This window comes from Rhodamnia argentea, chromosome 6 (assembly GCF_020921035.1).
Source record: "Rhodamnia argentea isolate NSW1041297 chromosome 6, ASM2092103v1, whole genome shotgun sequence".
Classification (NCBI taxonomy): domain Eukaryota; kingdom Viridiplantae; phylum Streptophyta; class Magnoliopsida; order Myrtales; family Myrtaceae; genus Rhodamnia; species Rhodamnia argentea.
In genome coordinates this window covers 25,129,250-25,152,431 of record NC_063155.1, presented here as the reverse complement: position 1 = coordinate 25,152,431, position 23,182 = coordinate 25,129,250, and the positions used below count along the sequence as shown (strand labels likewise).

At 41.4% G+C, this 23,182-nt stretch overlaps 3 protein-coding genes and 1 long non-coding RNA gene across 5 annotated transcripts; 1 reads left to right on the top strand and 3 right to left on the bottom strand.

The window, feature by feature from the left end:
* Positions 1 to 1,916: 1,916 nt before the first annotated feature.
* LOC115727155 (protein NSP-INTERACTING KINASE 3-like) lies at positions 1,917 to 7,551 on the top strand. Of its 2 annotated transcripts, none has more exons than XM_030657325.2 (11): positions 1,917 to 2,825; positions 3,260 to 3,392; positions 3,536 to 3,607; positions 4,149 to 4,292; positions 4,393 to 4,464; positions 4,557 to 4,616; positions 4,707 to 4,807; positions 4,913 to 5,059; positions 5,597 to 5,938; positions 6,547 to 6,938; positions 7,048 to 7,551. In XM_030657325.2, exons 1-11 carry the CDS (start codon positions 2,711 to 2,713, stop codon positions 7,360 to 7,362), a joined length of 1,893 nt encoding a protein of 630 aa, XP_030513185.1. In that variant the 5' UTR covers positions 1,917 to 2,710; the 3' UTR covers positions 7,363 to 7,551. The 2 variants fall into 2 exon arrangements, with proteins under 2 accessions (XP_030513185.1, XP_030513192.1); XM_030657332.2 differs by having other exon boundaries at positions 1,919 to 2,825; positions 4,710 to 4,807.
* On the bottom strand, positions 2,657 to 22,872 carry LOC115727260. The gene is made up of 2 exons (XR_004013666.1): positions 22,834 to 22,872; positions 2,657 to 2,845 (listed from the first exon to the last, which is right to left on the bottom strand). It is a non-coding gene; the product is annotated as an uncharacterized LOC115727260 (long non-coding RNA).
* Positions 9,206 to 12,446, bottom strand: LOC115727145 (cysteine-rich receptor-like protein kinase 3). The gene is made up of 8 exons (XM_030657314.2): positions 11,851 to 12,446; positions 11,356 to 11,738; positions 11,025 to 11,135; positions 10,798 to 10,937; positions 10,510 to 10,720; positions 10,197 to 10,431; positions 9,775 to 9,919; positions 9,206 to 9,686 (listed from the first exon to the last, which is right to left on the bottom strand). The coding sequence occupies exons 1-8, from the start codon at positions 12,246 to 12,248 to the stop codon at positions 9,351 to 9,353; spliced, it is 1,959 nt and encodes a 652-aa protein (XP_030513174.1). The 5' UTR covers positions 12,249 to 12,446; the 3' UTR covers positions 9,206 to 9,350.
* On the bottom strand, positions 19,971 to 21,863 carry LOC115727186 (high affinity nitrate transporter 2.5-like). Its single transcript, XM_030657356.2, has 2 exons — positions 20,662 to 21,863; positions 19,971 to 20,438 (listed from the first exon to the last, which is right to left on the bottom strand). Exons 1-2 carry the CDS (start codon positions 21,786 to 21,788, stop codon positions 20,054 to 20,056), a joined length of 1,512 nt encoding a protein of 503 aa, XP_030513216.1. The 5' UTR covers positions 21,789 to 21,863; the 3' UTR covers positions 19,971 to 20,053.
* Positions 22,873 to 23,182: the final 310 nt, after the last annotated feature.

Here is a 23,182-nt window from a genome sequence, read left to right as displayed (position 1 = left end):
CACGCCCCGCAGCTTTGCCAGCAGCGACAAAAAAAAAAAAAGAGTGGGGGGCCGCCGTTTGGTTTTCCGGTGACGTAATCCGTCCTTAAATTAAGAAAGTTGATGGTGATTAGTGTCCAATTAAGTATTGTTTAGGTGAAACTTTTGGATTTATAGGACGAACGATATGTCCAAACTTTTGGTTATTAGTTGGACTTGTTTGATCCGCAGTGAGATACGTGTTTGACGTCTATAGGAGGAAAAATTATAAAAAAAAACAAAGTCTTAAATTTACGGATGTCAATTCAATCATAAACCTTTTAATTTGGTCGATTTAGTCTGGTACCTTTTGACAATTAATCAATTGTAGCATTTCCGACCAATTTTATAAATTTTTAATTATTTTTATTTCGTCTTCCCCCCCCTCCTCCCTTTTTTTTTTTTAACAATAGGCCGGCGACTCTAGCTTGCACTTGGGCAAGGGCTTCGTGGCCCTCGTTGGCTTTGGGTTTTTTGTTCTAGATTTTATTAACGAGTGACCCAAGAGCACTTTGTTAATCGACGAATCAAGAAAAATTTTGCGGTTTCCAATACATCAATCGTCTTGTGTCGTGTTTGATAATTGCTTTGAAAGTGAGCTATTCCTTGCTTAGTATACGCTTAGCAAGTGTTTTTTGGACACTTCTTAACAAGATCTTGTCTAAATTGATCCTTTTGTCCAAATTACAAATGGAAATGCCGACGTACTTGTTGGGTCCTCGTCAAAGAATCCCCATAAAAATATCACTAGATCGAGTACCGGTGATCTGACATCTGATCAAAAATCTTGGCTAATTGATCGAAGTGGGTAGCTCCATGCCATTAAGGTGAAATCTATGTAATAGTCATTATGATCGCTAGGCCAATCTGAAAGACGAGCGTAGGCTCCTTATGACTTTGACAAATAGAGTATAGAAAGAGATTGCTTCACAGTAATTCCATGAAAGTCAGGAATCAAATCTTCAAATAGATTGAAAATTAACATTGTCAACATGGAAAAAGAACATGAACTTACCCAATTATGACGAGAGAAGAAGGAAAAAAAAAAAAACTTACCTAAACTTTGGACTAAGCAAAGAGGCTGATGCAACTTTGACTATGTGAGACCAACAAAAGTCTACAGATATCCTGGGTTGGAATTCATATTCATATGGTCTATTCAGCTATAGTCGAGTATTGACAACATTCACGAAGGCTTCATTTATTTCACGAGAAATCAATAATTTAAAAAATATATATTTTTAACTTGAATCATTGTTATATCATAAAAAGATGAGCCAATAAATGAAAATATCTTTTTTCCGTTTCCTCTTTCTTTAAGAGATATAAATCATCGCAATTAGCAATTTTTTTTTTTAAATCACGGGGAAAAGTACATTGGAAGTCTTAAAATTTGTCACGAAAGTGTAATTGAATCATAAAACTTTAAAAAAAATGCGATTAAGTCTCTAAATTTGTCACGAAAGTGCATTCGAGTCTTAAAACTTTCGTGACAAGTTTTAGTGCTTCGATTGGTTTTTTGACAGTTTTAGGACTCGAATGTATTTTCGTGACATATTTTAGGATTTGATTGAACTTTTTGAAATGTTTTAAGACTCATTTACATTATGATAACAAGGTTTAGGAGCATTTACCCCCTAAAATCATTGATTTTGATTTTTGGCAAATTAACAGACCCCGAAATTTCAAAAGTACGTTTTGTTTTGACTAATTGGGCACGTATTAGCTTTGGTGGGCCACGAGCTGCAAAGAAATTTAACAGAATCGCTCTTACTTTCCAGGTGCGAAGGAGTGGACGTCAGGCGGAAAAGCCAACAGAGAAGGACAGACCAGACCAGGACAAGACAGGCACGTGGCCTCGGAAGGGAGGGGGGCATGCTCATGCTCCACTGTCTTGCAGCGACGCACAGTTGCGTCCATTTTCTCTCCTTAGCTTTTTGATCAATCCCCCCATGCACTCTCACTCCACTCTCACTAATCGCAATCAGTGAAAAGCATCTTTGATTATTGCTTTGAAAACACAAGCACAAGAATTTTCCGAAACAGGGGCTTTTGCATCGGTAACTGCGTCTGCATTCGGCATTTTCCGGAGCCCTTGGCCTTTTCGCCAGTCTGTGTCTTTGAAATTTTTTTAACTCGTCCTTTGTTTGTACTCGCTCTCGGTTTGCATGGTTGACAAGAGGGGGAGAAGAAGAAGAAGATAAGGGAGGTGGATTTGGAAGGGATAGGTTGTAGTGGAACCACCAAACAGAAAAAGAAACAAAAGAAACGGTGAAACTCGCAACCGGATTTCGTGGGCGTTGCCTAAATTGTATGAATACTCAGCGGGAATTCTCAGATCTCTAGGATCTCGGAAATTCAAGCTCGATTCTTGATTGCTTCTCGACAAAAGTTCCTTCTTCTTACTTGTTTGTTTTATCCTAGACTCTGCTTATTCCGTTCATATTACTTAAATTGGGCCATTGGCCTGTTTCCGACGGGGAATTCACATGACAGTGAATTGGGCATCCGACGATGCAGCCTACGTAGGATTGAGTTCCTGTTGGGTGACGCGAGTCTTGCTTGATGGGATTCCATCCAGAGACCCTTTTTCAGAAAGCGGTCATTTAATGTGAAAAATGGCTCTCTTTTTTTTTTCTGTCTTTCACGAGCGTGGACTTAACCAGATGTTGAAAGCTGCAAGTTTTGTGTAATGGCGAGGAGAATGGAAAGGATGAAATCTGTGTTGTGGGGATCGAGCTTGCTGGTTTTGGCATGGTTGGGGAGTTCCTCTGCCACTCTTTCTCCTTCTGGTATAAACTATGAAGGTCAGTCTCTCTCTCTCTCTCTCCCTCTCTCCCTCTCTCTCCCCCCCCCCACTTGCAGTAAGGAAAAAGTGGTTAATTTTGTTTGAAATCTGTAGAGATGCTGCTCTAGTTTCCCGGTGTACAGCATGTAAAGTTTTTCTTTGTTTTGGAGCTGCCATTTGTTGAGATTCTTCTCCTATGGAGTTTGAACTCCATTGGTCTTCAAAGTCGGCGTTGCTATTCCAGTTTTCATTAATTCCAGTGGTGCTGGGGCCTCAAGAACCTCTAGTCCACCCGTACCGCGCCTCATGAACATCGGGTGGCGTTGCTTCAGTTCAGAAGATTCCTCTGTATAGATTTATTTAATGCACGCACTGGGAAGCCGAAAAAGATATGTCAATAACATAAATGCACTGCAATAACTCTTGATTCACTCCCCTTTGAAATTGGAACAGTTGTCGCTTTAGTGACCATAAAAGCCGCACTTCGTGACCCGTACAATGTTCTGGAGAGCTGGGATAGGAACTCTGTAGATCCTTGTGGATGGAGGATGGTGACATGCACGTCAGACGGCTATGTGTCTTCTCTGTGAGTAGCTCTCTCGGTTTGTTTGATGTGCTTGCTCTAGTTAAGCTTCTCAAACACCACCCTGAAAATCTTAGCACAAATCCTTCATTTCCGCAACTCAGAATGGCTTGTTCATGAGTTCTGCCTCTTCTATTTCTAAACAGGGGACTTCCTAGTCAGAGCTTGCACGGGACCTTATCTCCGGCAATCGGGAATCTCACTAACTTGGAGTCTGTGTAAGCTGTTTCCTTGTCATTTTGGTGGTTGCTAAATTTCCAGGGAATTTCAACTAAAGTGAACGACCTACATCAACTTCGCATCGGCAGGAAAAGTTCCATTGTCAACTAGCTTGGGCATAATTTTGTCATGAAGTTCACGTGTTGGGCCCATCATAAGTTTTAGAATATTTGGTTGAAACTACAAATTTCTTGCGCATGGGAAGTTGATGTAATTTTTTAACCCCCACCCCCAAAAAAAAAAAAGTTGATGCAATTTGTTTGTGAGGTTTTTGAAAGCTAACCATGTTAGGTTTTTTTTTTTTTTCTAAGCATGTTAGTTGATAGGTCTTTCTGCTTATAGGGAATACCAAATTTTGTTGTGAACTGTGTTTCCCAGTGCAAGTTGTGCCTGATTACTGATGTTTCATGCAGTAACAAAGAAAACTTATCAGATCTCTCTTATTTGGAGCTTTCATGCTTCTGAGTTTTGTTTCTGATTATTTGCGAAGAAAGCATTTGAATCTTATCTCATCAAGCTCATGCTCAGATATATACACAGGTTGCTGCAGAATAATGATATTTCAGGTCCAATTCCTGCTTCTGTCGGGATGCTGGATAAGCTACAAACACTTGATCTCTCCAAGAATATGTTCAGTGGAGATATACCGAGCTCTCTGGGTTCCCTGAGGGGACTGAATTATCTGTAATCTTCTAATACTTTATTTCCTCAATTGCAACTTTCAACTATTTTGCATATTCAGATAACTAAAATCCTTCTATATGTCATTGTTTGCCCGAAGCAGGCGCTTGAACAATAACAGTTTCAGTGGACCCTGCCCTGAATCACTGTCTAACATCAAAGGCCTTACCCTATTGTATGTACTTGCTCTGCATCAGTATATAATAGATCTCTCATTTCTGTTACCTCGTTTGTGAAAATGGAATTCATTCTAAAATTGGCTTGTAGAGACCTCTCATACAACAATTTAAGCGGGCCTCTGCCAAATGTATCAGCGAGGACTCTCATGTAAGCTGCAGTTCCCCTGGAATATCATATTCTCTCTATACAAATTGTGACTTTGTCACTTACCACACCGCTTGAACTTTCTGTTTCTAGCAGAATCACTGGTAACCCTTTGATTTGTGGACACAAGGGCGATGCAAATTGTAATACCGTCCTTCCTGAGCCACTTTCTCTTCCTCCAGATGCTTTGAAAGGTAGCAAATTCCGGTATTCCTATTATTTTTCCTCGGTTTCATAATAGAACTGAATTTGATATGCCTTGATGATGTTATAAGTTACTGATTTTTGCGGTTTGCTAGATCGACCAGCCTCTGGAATGAGAAGTCATCGTGTGGCAATCGCTTTTGGTACAAGCTTTGGAAGTGCCTTCTTTGTCATTATCTTTGTTGGGATTTTTGTTCGGCAGTGGTATAAACACAGACAGCAAAATTTCTTTGACTCAGATGGTTTGTCCCTCCCTGCCCCCCTCTATCTGTCTCTGTCATAGTTTACACTTTACAGTGGGGTAAACTGAAGAAGTATGCCATTTTTCTGCAGTTGTATGGTAGCTTTGTTCTTGCATGTCCAGTCACGAACGGACATATATTGTTGGATATGCAAACCCCACAAATTGGCAGCAGATTCTATCGGAGGAAACATAAATCTGGATCCTTTGGGTTTTATTTAATAATAACATAAGGTGTTTTGAACTGGTATTATGCTAGTTTTAATTCTAACAATAAAAATGGCCACAAAGATCTTAAACTCCCAGGCTGTCTCGCGACATTTCTTTGCAGTGTTTCACATTGTATCCAAGATTGCACTCGACAAACTTTCTTATTTTATAGTTGCGAATAGGCCTTGAAATTACCTTGCTTGCCTAATTTTCATTTATAAGCAAGGCCTGCACATCTTAAGTTCTTTATCTAGCTAAACTCTTACAACATTTCAACTAATGCTTGGGTTTTCCCTGCGTTCTCAGCTTTAACATTTCTATCTTGCAGATCAATGTGACCCTGAGATATTCATGGGCCACTTGAGAAGATACCCTTTTAAGGAGCTTTGGGCTGCAACTGATCATTTCAACTCAAAGAATATATTAGGCAGAGGAGGATTTGGAATTGTATACAAGGGACGCTTAAAGGATGGGACTGTGGTGGCTGTCAAAAGGCTGAAGGACCACTATACATCTGGTGGTGAAATCCAGTTCCAAACGGAAGTTGAGATGATAAGCCTGGCCGTACACCGGAATCTTCTCAGGCTTTCTGGCTTCTGTTCTACTGAACATGAACGTCTGCTTGTCTACCCTTATATGCCGAATGGAAGTGTGGCATCTCGCTTAAGGGGTCAGCTAACTTTATTTTTGTGCTTACATTACCTTTTTTAGCCTCTTTCAGAGCTGAAAACCCCACGACTTCTACTCGCATCAAAACCATCCTTGAGATATAGGTTTTTGATATCGCAGTTTCATGATTTCTGAAAGAATGACTTGTGCAGAAGCTCAGTCCATTAAACTTTATAGGGCGCTGAACCATTTAATGATGAGTGATAAGACTACACTGTTATCAGGCCAAACATATTCTAAGAGCCTGCAGTCCTCTATGTGGTTCTTGGAGTACTAGAATTGCATAAATAGAACTACAACAGTCGATGGCTTCTTTTCATAATCATAAACTGTTTCTGAATCCCGCCAATTGCGATTCCATGCACTATGATGTCATCAATACATTAAGAACTAAATTACAAGAGCCAGTAGCTACTTTGAGGACAAGAATTTATTTATTTTTACTTTGCGGACATTATATTAAATTATCATGTTTCTATCCTGACTGGTATTCACAGCTGTAGCTTCAGTTTCTTTTATGTCTGAATGTCCTATCTCCTTCAAATGTAAAAGTTCTCCAAAATGGCACCATTCTGGAATAACTTGGCAAGTTTGTGCTGGCCATTTCAGATCACATTCATGGGAAGCCGGCTCTTGACTGGTCGAGGCGAAGGAGGATAGCTTTAGGTACAGCAAGGGGGCTGCTATATTTGCATGAGCAATGCGAGCCTAAAATTATTCACAGGGATGTAAAAGCGGCAAATATATTGCTGGATGAAGATTTTGAGGCTGTCGTGGGGGATTTTGGGCTGGCGAAACTTTTGGATCACAAAGATTCCCATGTCACCACCGCAGTGCGTGGTACAGTCGGCCACATTGCGCCAGAGTACTTATCGACTGGTCAGTCATCAGAAAAAACAGATGTATTTGGGTATGGTATTTTGCTCCTCGAACTGATTACTGGTCAGAGAGCCCTGGATTTCGGACGCATACCCAATCAAAAAGGAGTAATGCTTGATTGGGTACTCTCTCTCCCTCTCTCTGGTGATTCAGCATCTTCTCCTTTTTGTATCCTATGTCTCATGAGGCAGTTACCTTTTGCTCCTGCGTCTTTCTGATACTTATTTGCAGGTAATTAAGCTCTATGAGGATGGAAAGCTGAGCCAAATGGTAGATAAGAACTTGGGGGATGATATCAAAAGGCTCGAGTTAGAAGTAATGGTTAAAGTTGCTTTGTTGTGCACAAAAGTTAATCCCCTGCAGCGCCCAAAAATGTCGGAGGTACTAAAGATGTTCGAGGATGATGGCTTGGCTGATAACCAAGATGCCTCCCAAAGGGCTGAGACACCGCGGTGCCTATCCGGTTCAAGTCCTCCTCATAGGTATGCGGATTTCATAGAAGAATATTCACTCGTAGAAGCGATGGAGCTTTCTGGTCCTAGATAACATTATTTCGTATCATATGCTTTTACATTGTCGAGTTGTAGCCTGCGAAGTGTGATTAATGCTGTTGATGTATCTTTCTTTGCTTGCATAATGTAAAAAAGGTGAGAGAAACTGAGCGTGTGGAGCTCTTTTTGCTCGAGGAAAAAAAAAAAAGATCAAGATGAATGAATTCCCTGCTTGTTCCTCGCACATGTTTTCTGCTTGTTCAGCTGATACTGATGAGCAAAGAGCTGCCTGGGCCATGGATCTGCATGTTTAGCTCGATGAATCTTGGTGAGGTTTCATATTGAAAACACCACCTTCATTTCATTCGGATATGATAGTTAATACATAGATAAGAACTTGAAAACAGAGATCCTTCAACTCACCGATTTGTGAGGTGTCGGCTGGTGTAAGGCGAACCTCTTTCTCCAGGTCTGTGCTTGTAAAGAACCAGGGAAGGAATACTGCTGGAAGCTTTCCATGCCCATCTGACTCTGGACATCCTCATTGTAGGCCTCTTTTCTCCGAAGTATAATCCTCGTGTTTTCCTGATTGCGAAACTAGATAATCAGATCTTAGCATCCGAAGAAAGCAACCAGGATCCTTTTTCCAGTGGCTACTAGTTTAAGACTTTCGTATCGGCAGCATTGAGATAATTAAATATTAAATCACGCTTTTATTTAATAGCTTAAACTTTTAAAATAATTGACAACCTTTCGTAATCAAGTAGCCACCTTTCGCCATGAGTAGCCACCATTCCGTGAAATGAAAGGGAATCAATCTCTCTGTCAAGATCTTCGAGAGTCGCTTAATTACTCTATTTCCGTTTTCCTTTTCTGTCCGAAGATTGTTGGGTGCAACACAAAAACCAAAAATGAAGACAAAAGCAAAAGTAGGCCATCCACTGTCTTTTCATTTTATCAGCAGATTAAAGAAAGGAGAATCCACGACCTGCTAATCAATTAAGACAACCTCTCCTTTCCTCAGTTGTTTTTGTTTTTGTTTTTTTTTTGGTCTGTTCATGTGCCGTCGGCTCGTCAACTGTAGTAGGCTATGAACCGTATTACAGATAATCCTTTGGTAGTTGTGGTTCGGCTATTAGCAGCAAAGAAACACGCCACTTCAGGGGAGCGGTGGTCAAACTTCTCGGGTTGTGAAAACTTTCAAAGCCAGTAGAGACAATGGCCTCGAAGGCTCATTGGACGATGGCTAAGGTCTGTCTGGATAGAGAAGGCAGTTTTCAATCCTGATTAGGTTGTAACAACTCTTGTAATCATCATCGCACGAGTCATCATCGCCCGAAAGTCGTCATCGCACAAGTCATCGTCGCGCAAACTATGAAGACAGATCATATAAAACAGCGTCGCTTGAGGTGATTTCCAAGCTTAGGCTCTCAAAATCTTAATGGAAAAGGAGAGAGTGAAAGGAGGCTCATTTTGTGACCATTTTGCAGATAGAAAACGAGATTCACAATGCAGAAACTGTAACATGTTGGCATCAGCATTGGATACAATAGGAATGCAATTCAAAGGATCGTGTCATGTACATGTACGTTCAATAATATCAAGAATGCGGTCCTTAGCCTAGTCTGTATCGACAGCTGACGCAACTCCGTACCGATGCCTCACAACTACTTAATTAAAAATAAGGATCGATGTGAGAGCTAATATATGTAATAACTCTTTACTAGCGATGATAATGAACAAGTGACTCACTGAAAAAGTATGATCTGAACCTGAAGTTCCACTTAACTCTGTTGAAGCATTCGAAAGACTCCGAACGATTAAACAAGGCTTGGGATCTTGGGAGCTTGGGAATTTCAGAATCCACTAGTGGCTTCCGAATTAATCAGGGAACGTGATAAGAAGCTCGTATATTGCGTTGCCAGAACATCCACAAGATTATTATCCCATTTCATAACTTGAGTCGGCATGCAAACCCCTGGGAGAAGCTTCGCGGATTTAATTTGGGAACGACAGAGCCAGTGATGCATCGGAAACAAAATGTTATCTAGGCTCAAACCAGCTCTCAGTCATCGTCGCATTGCCAGTAGACTGCGTGTCTGACTTCTGGGGAGAACTATAAGGTCCGCTAAACACGTGCCGACTGCATTCTGTGCTTCGACTGGAAATGAGGAACGGCGGTTGCGTTGGCGTAGGTATTTCGAAGCTTTTGTTCAGCATCTTCACGACCACCGACATTGATGGCCGCAATTCTGCAGAGGCTTGCACGCACAATAGACCAATTTGAAGTAACCTAGATGCCTCCTCCTCTTGAAATTGCCCCTCCAGAATTGGATCTATGGCCTCGCACAGCCTACCCGATTCATACAGATTCCACACCTACAAGACAAAGCATCAGGCCCCCGCATAAGTTTCTAAACCGGCAACACGAATTTGTTTTGAGTGTTGGTTGAAAAGATAACTTTACCATTTGTAACATGGAAAAGGAACTCCGGGAGAAGGTAAAATTCTTCTTTCCACTGAGTACTTCCATCATGAGAACGCCATAGCTGTAGACATCAGCCTTTTCGGTCAATTTGCCGCGAACAACATACTCTGGAGCCATGTAGCCCCTACAAAAATCGAATTCGATTCACAGCAAGGGTTAAAGTAAATTAGAAATATGTATCTATTATGAGTAAGCATCTGAACAAACTGTGGCTCACCAACTTCCAGCAATCAGTAAATGTCTACCTCTTCACTTTCTCATCATCACACAGCAGAAACGTGATGGAGTTAAGCTAAGCTCGCCTTATTCACAGTCTAAAGCTAGTGTTTTGATGTAAATAAATGTCTAATTAGTCGGTACCCAAAGGCAAGTAGAAATTGGAATAAAGGAATGCCACCTACAATGTACCGGCGACAGCGGTGCTGATATGAGTCGCATCTTCTGGAAATAACCTAGCTAGTCCAAAATCAGCAATCTTGGCAGTGAAGTCTTCGTCTAGCAGAACATTGGTTAATTTAATGTCTCTGTGTATGATCCTTAAGGTCGACTCCTCATGAAGATAGGCCAGGCCCTCCGCCGTACCCAAGATGATCTTACACCTCGTCTCCCAATTTAGGGGTGGAACGTTCTTTTTCACTGCGTCAAAATTGGTGTTCATTAGGAATAACAAAAAGTAAAGCTCTAATTCAAGTACTCAGAGACAATGCCACATACCAAAAAGGTGATCGTGAAGACTTAGGTTGGGGATGTATTCATAAACGAGAAGGCTCTCAGGGCCGGTGATGCTGCACCCAAACAATTTGACCAGATTTTTATGATCGATGTCGCTGATCAAGTTTACTTCATTGAAGAAATGCTCGACCCACTGTCTCGTGTTAAATACCAGCCTTTTGATTGCAACAGGCTTCCCATCAGGCAAAATTCCCTATACAGAAACAAAAATTTATCTGTTAGCATGATGAGTAACATGCCTATTTTGAACAGGGAATGAGGAAGGCTCACCTTATAAACAGAGCCGGACCCTCCTTGTCCAAGCTTACTGGATTGGTGAAAATAACCAGTGGCCTTCTCGAGCAATTCATAGGAAAAGTTCAACTTGGATTTGTTCACTACATCCACCAGAAGTCCCAATTGCCTCTTTTCTGAAGCAGAAGACGGAGAAGGGTAAGAAAACATATCATTCCGAAAAGACCGTTCTATTTGCAACAGCTACATCAAATGGAATTTACCTCTGGTCTTCCTGACAAGTTTCATCCTTACTAGGAAAGCAGCTAGTGCAACAATTAGTAGCAGAGCCAACGTAGAAGATACCGCAGCCAGAATAATCAAGCGTTGCTGTCCTGGCAAGCATTACAGGCAACTCACTCAGATCGATATCTTAAACAAATTAAAGGGAAGATATATTATCCAACCAAGGATTGTATGATTCAGTCAACAATCTAAGGATCGTCGCGCTGGAACACAAACTATGCCACACGAACTCCGAACTCTTGATAAAAACTACAATTCGGCAACCCTTTCTAATTTCTTTAAGGGCTGATATCTCATTCCAGAACTGACCTTCATTTCTTCCAAATGGTTCGGTGTTGTTGTAGAAAAACTTCTTGGTCGAATACATGAAATAACATCCGGCATTCAAGCCCCTCCCTTCCTCTTTGGGGGGACACGAGCCGATCCTCGCAGCCGTATCGTTAAGACAGCTCTGGCATTCGCTCCCGTTCACAAACTCCCAGCACTGAGCCAACCCGTAAACCGACGCATTCCCGCGAATCACAGACCCCACAGAGAACCCGCCATTGCTGGGCGCTTGCAAACTCAAGTTCCTCCCCAACTCCACAACATCGTTCCTGAACATGGTCTCGTTCCCTCCAAAATCTTCATTATCACACACTGTCGAATCTTGGGGACTCAAACTCTCGTTGAAGAAATTGTAATCATCGTACCTATCGAATCATTCAGAGCAAAGAAAGCCGTAACCTATTAGCACTATCATCTCGCCGTCCTTTATAAAGTTTCCGAGACCGCCTCGAGAAGTAGAACAGTAAAAAGGAGTACCTGAGGTAACAGCCGTCGTAGAAGAGACGACCGCCGCGAATGCCCATTTGGAAGGGGAAGCAACGGAGGATCTGGGTCTTCGCCCGAGCGACGCAGAGGTTGCAGTCCATCTGGTCGAGGTCCTTCATGCACTCCGCGAACGCGTACACGGTGTTGTTGCCGCTCGTCCCGCCGCCCACGGCTGACGCGAATCGCTGGGCGTTGATTTGAGGGGTCACGGCGTCCATAGCCGCCACGAAGTTGGCGACGAAGGCCCGGCGGTCGGGCAGGGGGGTGGTACTATTGGTGCATATGAGGGCCGCTAGGTTGGCTCTCGGATCAGAGAGAGAGAGGGTCGCGAAGAAGAAGGCCGAGGAAATAACAAAAAGAAGGGAAGCGGGAGAGGGAAGGGAGAGCATCGAAAGCCTGGAACGCCAAAACTATTCGTAGAAACAGAAGCTCAGCTGGTGAGGGAATACTTCTGGGCATTGGAGATTTGACCCAGGGCCATGCAGAATGTGTGTGTGTGTGTGTGTGTGTGTGAGAGAGAGAGAGAGAGAGAGAGAGAGAGATGGATGGTGGGTTCTAACTTCTATCAGGTTCTTGGCTGTCTTTTCCTCTGTTATTGTGGAGTTGGGGTAGCGTCAGCTTGCGGGTTGAAAATGAAGGAACCCAGAATTGCCCAGATATCGATTGATGTAAGAGCAAAGTCTTCGTCGTGTGTGGGAATGAGAAAAGAACAGGTGAAGAAGGTGAAGAAGGTGAAGAAGATGGTGGGAACTGAGATTCCCCTTGTCTCTCTCTCTGTTGGTCTTGCTTGGCCAGTGTGAACATGAAGCTCAAAACGGAGTACGACGTCTGGTTGAAGGAGGTTGACTTTTGAGCTTCTACGCGGTGCCATTCCCAAAACCACAGAGAGACAGAGGCAGATGGATGGGACTTGGGACACCCGACGCCGACATGGGAGGTGGGACCCGGACTCGAGGCACTGCCAACCGGAGTAGTGATTGCTTGCAGATTTTTCCTGTGTGCTGGAATAAGAAATTATTGCACGACTTAATAACGGTGAAAAACACGTCCGCCGTATCGACGGTCCAAATTTATTTTAATAAACAAGAGGAATGCGACATTTCAAAAGTAAGGGATTGCAGATTTCGTATAGATCTCATTTAAAACTTAACATTTACGTATCAGAATAAGTTTCTTATTTTTTGAAAGTTGAAACCAGTCATGCATATCTTAGAATCTACAGCCTACCATGTCATAGGTTTTTGGATTGATTTTAAGGTACATCCAAGTTCTAAATGTATGTCTAATTGAATGATTGCAATTCATCATTACCTTTAATGATTATCATTTGCTGCTACAATGCACTTTACTAACACTCATATTGTGATGCCCCGCAATGTTAAACACGACATGTGTTCTGTTTTTTTCTTTTTTTAACTAATTTATTATTTTGAGCACGCGGAAGCAATAGAATCGTTCACAACATACAATAACATGCATATGCATCACTTGTCATTTACATTATTTCTTCATCATATCACTGTAATACATTCCACAAAAGACAGCATTCCCACGAAAAGGGTTGGTATTTCCTATCTCCCTTTACTACACCCCTAACGATCTAAAATCTTGCCAATACATCACCAAGCTGTACCTATGAGTCCATCACCTCCCTTGCCGACGGCTTGTTGACAACATGTTCTGGAGGACTGTCAAAACCTCTAAGCGATCTCACCCATAATCTTCAAAAATAGTGTACCAAGCTATATATCGGTGGGGAACCCACTTGGAAATCTCACATCGACCCACATCGTAGTAGTACACTTAACATATGTAAAAAATACATTGGGCAACACCACAACTTCATATGCAAACTCTACATGCGCTAGGGCTCCAAATAACGGTGGCGATGGAGGGGTTGTCCTACATATATGAAAAATAAAGGAATTAACTGAAGCCCAGCAAATAAAATCCTTAATTCCGAAGTGGAAGACCATCTTACCATTCAATCCGCAACAACAAGCAACACAAGCTTAGGGTAGCACAAAATAACAACTTATGATAAGTGCATGAGAAATATTTCCTATCATGACATGTCAATAAATATCAACAATATTGCATAAGATCAATCATTCAAGTCTAAGTGGATAGTATCATATATTAGACAATTATCACATAATATCACATCGATTCACATAAATGAATTCATATTCGTCACTGGCCAGGATAATCTCGATTCATGAGACACATCAACTAACGAGGTGTCATTACCACCAGCTCATGGGAGCGGAATCATACATATCCGTTTTCCACGCCTTTTAGTCCATTCATCACGGGTGTCCTCTATATTAGCGAGGATGAATATACCACTATATATCCATGTGATAATGGTCATTTGTTAACATCATACCATGGTTACACGAACTATGTCATACCGTGACTAAATGAGCTATGTCATCCTAAAATTTCATGTCATCTCAACCTTGTAGAAAACGATAACATACGGTAAAACATCTAGCTAACTCCAGAGTCTCATACACATACTCACATAAGGGAGTTCGCTCGGTAGCGAATAGGCCATGACAAAGGTCTTTATCACATGGCAATATAACAACAATTAATAATAACACCATAAATGCCACACATATTTCAGTAACTATAATTACAAGCGATATGACGTTAATCTCTTGGCATTTCTCATGTATAACATAGCAATTGATTAGTTACGTGCAATTCATATAATCCTTCTTTTTCTTTTCTCTAAGCTAATATCATTGGGTAGCAAATTTTTTCCAAGTCTTTAATTATGGATACATATTTAACATCAGATACAACTACTCCATAATTTAAATAATTCATGTATGTTTTTATTCTATTCTTTAAATTTCCCTTGTTTAAGCTCACTTTTACCACAAATACGAAGAATGATCACCGATTCCAAACTTTTAGAATTAGATTATTTTCCTAATAAAACCTCTCATTTTGTATTATCTCCCCTAGATTTTGATTTTCATGCAATCAAGCCATATAAAATAAATGAAATACCAAAGGCTATTCTTTTGTTATCTAAGACCTACTAACATATTATTTACACTCTAAATGCACCACATATTTTACGAAATTACCAAGACAGTCCACTTTAAATTAATCAATACAATGTAATCCAATTTTGCATAGTTAAACACATTGTTTAAAGTAAGCAGCTATCTCTAACAATTAACTTAATCACCTATCTTAATAAGAGTCCACAAGTTGTGAACAGTCCCCAGAACTTTCAGTATTTGTATATTCGTCCTCCATCTTGGTGAAGTTACAAATTTGCCCTTGAAGCTTCTAAACTCATTTTTTTTACCGGTTTTGTTTCCTCTAGTAAATATTATTTAATGATCCACTAATTAACACTAAAACTCATTAAATTATCATGTTAATAGCCCACTCTCACTTCCGTAAATTTCGAAATTACCCCCGAAATTTTCCAAAATTGCCAAAATACCCTTATTTTGCCTAGTTTCACCATTTTCATACCTTTTCCATTCAAAATGCACCAAAACCATTTAGTAATCTCACAAAGACATCCAAAACAATTAGGAAGCTTTTAAATTAAAGTCTAACTATCACAAGAACTTAATATACAGCTAGTGAAACTTAATCACACATAGAATAAAATCTAACCTAATGAACAAACAACCAATCAACCAAGCTGAGGAGTATCAAATAGATCATTCTAGTTTAATTCTCAGGGTTTTCACTTGCCTTTGAGTTAATCTTCATCAAAGCAAGCCCTTAATCACCTTGAAGTCAAGTAAATATTAACAACTCTTATTCTTTAGAAAAACAACAAAGATATCTTGAAGAGAAAATAAAGTCCATGAGTATATCTTGTGAGACACTAGATTAAAAGTAAGCGTTTGCAACTTTTTTTTGTCTTAAAAGAGCTTTGAAGTAGAAAATTTTAAGTAGATGAAGAAGGTTCGCGTAGGAAATGAAGAGAAAAAGTACATTTATTTTCTTGTCTTCTACAATTATTTCATATTGAAGAGTGACTTCAAGTCACATTAATCATCTAGACTTAAAAATAATCATGTCTTTTAACTAGGGTTAATAGTAGATATAAATTTACTATGGTTAAAAGGATTATGTCATGCATGATATCATCAAGGCCATGTTTAGTGGATCCAATTAGGGCATGTGGCAATTAACTAGGTAGAAATTATGCCACTTATTAAACTAGGGAGGTGACAAATGTCATGATTTATGATAAAAGATTGAGATATGAGGTTATTTTAAGTAGATGTTTTGCATTGTGGTAAATAAACAGGGAAATTGACATCCGTTTGAAATGCCGATAAATCAGGAAATTATTTTGAAATTACTAAAATTATTAACAAAAGGTATAGAATACTAGATATATCTAAACTTAGTAAAATTTTAACAATGAGAGTTATTCAATACGTATTCGGGAGCGTATCGATCTCCATTGATATTTACTATACTTTTATTCCTCAATAACTTTCGCTAACTTAATATCTTAAATATTGTAAAGTACGAATAAAATTAGTATAGTAAATGTCAATGGAGATCAATACGCTCCTGAATACGCATCGAATAATATTCATTGTTAAAATTTTATTAAGTTTAGATTTTAGTATCCCGAATACGTATCGATCTCCATTGACATTTACTATATTAATTTTATTCCTCAATAACTCTCGCTAGCTTAATATCTTAAATATTATAAAGCACGAATAAAATTCGGATGTGACACATATTTAGACACACGAATAAATATGCAAAATTAACAAAATAAAAATCTCAGTTATAAATATCAATAGAAATGAAAATTCGGACTAATGGTTCCATATATTATCATTGGACGTTATGGAATACCGTAAGATCCCGCGAAGATATATGCTAAGAAAAATAAAAACTTGTTGCGGGTTGCAAGTTTCACCTAGTTAGAACCTATCTCTTGCAATAGGATCCCCACCGGTTCGATTCTAGATCATAAGCTCTACTCTGAAACCATGCTCATTCCTACAATATTTTGCTATCACCTTCACACACGAATCCCGAAGTTGAGGGAATATTTGGAGTGGGACCTCATTGAATCACTAATTTTACTAACGTCGCTTAACAAAATGTGTGGAATACAAATAAATTTCTAGCTATTGATAAATTTATGTATTAATATTGTTTTGCATAGTGTTGATAAATTCTTTTACATTATATTATGAGGAACAAACTCAATTTTCTGTTGAAAGGATTATGTAGATGTACTTGTAGATTTTTCGTCTCTACGACATAACACGTGTCATGCGTAATAGAGCCAAATTTACTTTAATTTCACTACAAAAAAACGACATTTTAGCGACGAATTTTGCCACAAAAAATTCAGCAAAATCCGTCGCTAATTGATTTTTTAGACGAATTTTGCCACGAAAAAAAATTCATCGCTAATCCGGCGTCACAAAATTTAGAGATGAAAATTTGAATTTTCGTTGCTAAATTTACTGACGAAAATAGATTTTGTAGCTAAGTTTGTCGCTAAATTTAGCGACGAAATCAGATTTTTGTCGCTAAATTTAGCAACGAAATCATATTTTCGTCGCTAAATTTTTGCGATGAAAGAAAATTTGATCACTAAATTTAGCGACGAAATAAATTTTTTGTCACTAAATTTAGCGACGAAATGTGTTTTCGTCACTAAAATTTAGCGACGAATTAGGATTTTCATAGCTAAATTTAGCGACGAAAAGTCAAATTTTCGTCACTAAATTTTGCGACACTGTGTTAGCCACCAATTTTTTTCGTGGCAAAATTCATCGCAAAAATCAATTAGCGACGAATTTTGCCGAACTTTTCGTGGCTAAATTCGTTGCAAAAAAGTCGTTTTTTCGTATTAGTGAATTTTTTTCATTTTTTCGTAGCTACATAGGCGCCGCCGCGGTGATGGAGCACTTCACCCGGAGGGCCTTCAAGGATCCGGCCCTCGGGATCCCGGAGGCCGAAAGCTGTGAATTTTGGAGCGGCCTCGAGGAAATGAAGGGTCTCTCCAAGAGGGTATGCGCGGCGGTGGCGTGGGAAGCCGGGGCCGAGGCCGTTGCTGGGTTCTAGAGAGAGGGAGCAAAACTAGTGATGGGTTGAGAGAGAGAGAGAGAGAGAGAGAGAGAGAGAGAGAGAGGGGAGGGTGTGTGTTTATAGAGGAGGGAAAGAGTGAGAAAGTCCGCTGAAGGGGGCGATGAAAGCAAAGTTTCGGGCAAGAAAGATGGCTTCTTCCGGGGGTGGTTGGGAGAGACATTGAAAGAGACTCCAAAGTTCGGAGAGCAGCAGGCATTTTTCTTTGCCAATGGGGAGAGAAGAGAGAGGGAGTGGTGAGTGGAATGACAGAAGGGGGGGTGGGGAGCTTTATAGACAAGAGCGGGGAAGGGAAAATTTTAACAGGAGCGCCATGTTTTAAGAGGAGCGGGAAGGGAAAATTAGCAATGAAAATTGGTGTTCGTCGCTAATTTAGCGACGAAAATCTGCAACGAAATTCCATTTTCGTGATAAAATTTCCGACGAACGTGGTTTTCGTCGCTAATTTAGTGACAAAAATGTGATTCATCGCTATACCAATATCTGTAATTTTGCGAGAAATAACTTTTTTGTCGCTAATTTTGCGACGAGTAGCTCTTTCGTTGCTAATTTAGCGACAAAAAAGTTATTCCTCGCAAATTTCGTCGTAAATTAGCGATGAAAAACTATTCATCGCTATTTTCGTTGCTAATTAGTAACAAATTTTTTAGTTGCTATTTTCATCACAAATAACGACGAATGTTTTTTTCGTTGCTAGTTTCGTCACAAATTAGCGACGAATTATTTTTGTCGCTAATTTTTTGTGACTAAATCCTTGTTTTTTTTGTAGCGTTTGTAAGCAAATGAATATTTTATCATTCTCGTAGAGCTGATGTTATAACTTATACCTTGAGATTATTAGCAAAACGAAACACTTGTAACTTGTCGATATCTCGATATATTTTTCCCTTAAAGGTTTTGCAGAAAAAAGAAAATATTTTAGTATTAATTCGCATTAACATTGAATGCATTGCTATGCAAAAGTGAACTTTTCTATATATATTCAAATTGTCCTACCACATAGTTATTGCATGACTTAAAACAATTTATAAGGAAAATCTTATTTTTTGTGTTCCATCGTGCATCTTTCGGTAGCAAAAGTCAATTACATGGTGTACAACAAAATTTGACCGTAGCATTATGAAGATTAGAATGTACGCAAATGTTTATATATTAACAATTAAAAGAGGTTTTCATTGTAAAATGATCTAATGTAGGGCAGTCGTTAGTGGACTTTGGACACTTCTCTTTCGGCCCTGATGAATTGGAGATTATTGGTTATGTCCTTTGTTCCCTTTTGGGCGTATTGGGCCTTCCGTTTCGACAAGCTTCCGGCTTATGTATTGTTGCAAATTGCAATTATGAGTATTGTAGTTGCAAATTTTGCTGTGGGTGGGGCCAGTGTTTACATATAGAAAAGATTTTACAAACCTTTATCGTTTATATCACTTCAAAAGATAAGTTAACAAAAGAAGTTTTTACCTACCAAAATGTTTAGGTGCGAGTTGTTATTATTAATGAAACATTTTCCATTGATTTAGTGTATTTCCAGCAATATAAAAGATCGAAATTCGAGAATCATTTTCAAAATATTTCTTTTTCATGCTTACATTGAACTGTAGCGCCGTACTATTTTTCTTCTTACGAAATCCCCAATGATATGTTTTTTTTTTTTTTACGCGTTCTTCGTTTTTCATTATCAATGAAAATCAATCACGAGCACAATGACATGTTGACGAGATAAAATTTCAAAGTAATTGCAATGGACGATGTTTACATCAATTGACTGACCTCACCGCGAGACACAAACACGTTATAGGGATATTTGAATTTGCTTTAAAATCATTATCATTCAATTTGGTGATTGTTTCGACCAAAAAAAATTTTTGGTGATTGTTCGACCCAAAAAAAAGTTTTGGTGATTGATTTAGATAGATATATCACAACAAATTATGTTTGAGAAGATCTACGGAATTGTGCCAGAGCTGCATGTGCAGCGACAAGGGTGACTTTTTGGGCCACAGCTCACACAGATGGAGGTCATCAGACTCTAACAACTTCATTCATTGGACGAGAACCTCGCATTCAACCTACGCAGGCTCTAGACCCGCACCGGAGGATGGCTCTCGGCATCTGGACTTGTATCAGCGGAGGCCACCAATCTCCGGCCCCTCTCCCTCCGGCTATTGTCCGCGAACTTTGCGCTCGCCTGATGGAAGCCGCTCTCCTGCTCCTTGACGCTCCACTCCGACAAGTAGTAGTCCTCCTCGGTCCGGCCATTCCCCGCGGACGGGCTGCAGAACATGCCACCCCACTGTGGGAAGTATATCAAGGCGATCGGCAGGGAGCAGCATATGATCATGACGCCCATCAGAGTTATTCCCGTCTCCTTCGAGTACCTCGACCCCTTGAAGAATATGAGTTGGGTCAGGACGGCTCCGACGTTGCCCCCTCCTCCGGTCATTCCCGAGATCAACCCCAGCGACCTAAAAAAGATTAAGGAAGTCTCTTTCTGATGAATTAAAGCAAGGAGTCGAACAGGGCTACTAGCAATGTTGGACACGACCCGTTTACATGACACGAGATAAATCTTGAATACGACATGATACGATTCGCCTAATTTTATACGTGGACACGAATTAACACGAACGGAGCCATGTTATTCTTAAAATAGTATAAAAAAAAAGTGAAAAATGAGAAAAGTCTTACCTCCGGGAGACGAAGGGAACCACACCAAAAGTGAGCCCGCAAGCCGCCTGGCAGAAGATAGAGAAGCCGATCATGACCGCAATGGAGGCGCCCAACGACCCGACCCGGCCCAGGATCACGCACAGTACGCCTCCTATTGTCTGCACCGCCCACAGCGTCCACAGCCGCCCCCTCATCCCGAACCTCTTCCCCACCACGTCCGAGATCACGCCGCCCATCGGCCTCGAGAACAGGTTCGCCAGCCCGAAGCTCGCCGCAACCATCCCCGCCGTGTGCAGGTTCAGGTCGAACCTGTCGTAGAAGTACTCGGCGATGATGTTGTCGGTGGTCAACTCCACCCCGAAGCAGTACCCGTAGGTCAACGCCAGTATCCACCCTCTGTAGTTGGTGACGCCGTGGTAGAGCACCTTCGAGAACTCGTCCTCGGGTTTGTCCCCTTCCTTCTCGAGCTCCTTGAAGTTGCCGTCCGGCATGTCCTGGCCGAAGAGGATGACGGCGAAGGCTGACAGGGTCTGGAACAGGGCGGGGATGAAGAAGGCGATCCTCCACGCGGTGAACTTGATGGCGCCGAGGTCGCGGATGATGGCGAACACGAAGGGCATGATGAGCTGCGTGGCGCCGCCGCCGAGGTTGCCCCATCCCCCGGCCATGCCGTTGGCGGTGCCAACGACGTTGGGGGAGAACATGGAGCTCATCCAGAACTGGGTGGAGACGAAGGTGGCGAGGGAGAAGCCGATGAGGAAACGGAGGACGAGGAAGGAGGCGGGAGAGGAGGCGAGGGACATGCAGAAGACGGCGGGGGCGGTGAGGAGAATGAGGGAAGCGGAGGCGAGGCGGGGGCCGAAGAGGTCGCAGGCGGAGCCCATGGCGACGCGGGCGAAGACGGCGCCGGAGACAGAGGCGATGCCGGCGTTGCCAATATCTGTGGCGGTGAGGTTGAGGTCGTCGCGGATGATGGGAATGAGGGGAGGGGCGGCGAAGGTGGAGACGAAGCAGGCGAAGAAGGAGACCCAGGAGAGGTGGAAGGCCCGCATGTGGGGCTTGGCGGCGGAGAAGAGGCGGAACTCGGTGGCCTTGTGCTCCGAGTCCACCGGGAGTGGGAACTTCTGGGGCGGGGGAGAATCCATCTCAACTGTTGATACTCTCTCTCTCTCTCTCTCTCTCTCTCTCTCTGTGACTTTGGAAGAAAGTATATACGGTGAGGTGAGGTGAGGTAGCCTTCAAAATTTTGGCAACTTTTTGTCCTCAGCTCGGGCTATTGCAGAAGAGTGCACGCCATGCTCATTTTGAAGAAGAAGAAGAAGATGGGAAAACAGCCACTGTCGTGCTTCAACATGGTGGGCATCCACACCACACGACACCAGCATTTGGGGTTCCGCACGTGCGTGCGGGACTCGAAGAAGTGAGAGCTGAGATCGATGCCTCTTCGGGGGAACGAAAGAAGGAGGAGGTCAACAAAATCGCCGAGTCTCACTGTTCTTCTGGTCGAGGGCAACTTGAGGATCTTTTTCCCCATTTTTAAACGAGTAAATAATGCGAGAGGCTTGGACCAAAAAAAAAAATAATAATAATAATGCGAGAGGCACGAACGACGGGTAGCGTAGTGATGAACTGAAATGTGGCTCGACATTCAATGGCTGAGGTGACGTGAATCTCCAAGTTCTACGCCCCGCCCGAGAGGGAAAGGAAAGGTCGTGTTTAGGCGGACCCGCCACAAGTTGCGAATATCCGTGCGTTGACTTTTCAGGATTCGACCAGGAGAGCCCATCCTCCTGAATCCGAGGAGTACGTATCTTTCTTTTCTTTCCTTTTCTTTTTTTCAAATTGGTGCGAGATTCTTTCGTCGATTGATATAAGAAAAAGACCATCTTGTCCTGCGATTGTCGCCATTATCTATCTTTGTTTTTCTTTTTCTTTTTTTGGACGAATTGCCATTATCTATCTTGATGAAACGAGATTTGGATAAGCTGGTATACATTTGCATTCTATTCATTTGAATAGTTGCATCTAGATCTAGTTAGTATATGACATTTAGACTATCCAATTCAACTGCATCTCATCATACCGTTGAAATTAAATCTTACAAGCGTGGGGTAAAAATTTCACGTCTCCGCCATAATCAATCTGTTTGACTGTCCTTCGTGATCGTTTCCGTCGAAAGCACCCCCCCACATCTCTCTCTCTCTCTCTCTCTCTCTCTCTCTCTCAAGCCAGATCTTAACAAGCTCTAGGCATGTATTGTCATCAACATCTCATTGGTATCCGGCTGCCATTCTAGAGATTCCAATGGCGAGACTATATTTGAAGGAGTGAATTACCTTTCTGTAGATCCCGACACTTTTAACGGCTAACTCATCAATAGCAACGAGAGAGAGTTCGATGCATTGTTGAGCTTTCATCACAAGCAATGAGATTGTTGACGGTGTGAGTATCACACCTCGAAACCCAAAAAAGTAGGGGATTGTCACACGACCGTCCTTTCACCCGAAGGACGCAGCCTCAAACCCAAACATGATATCAA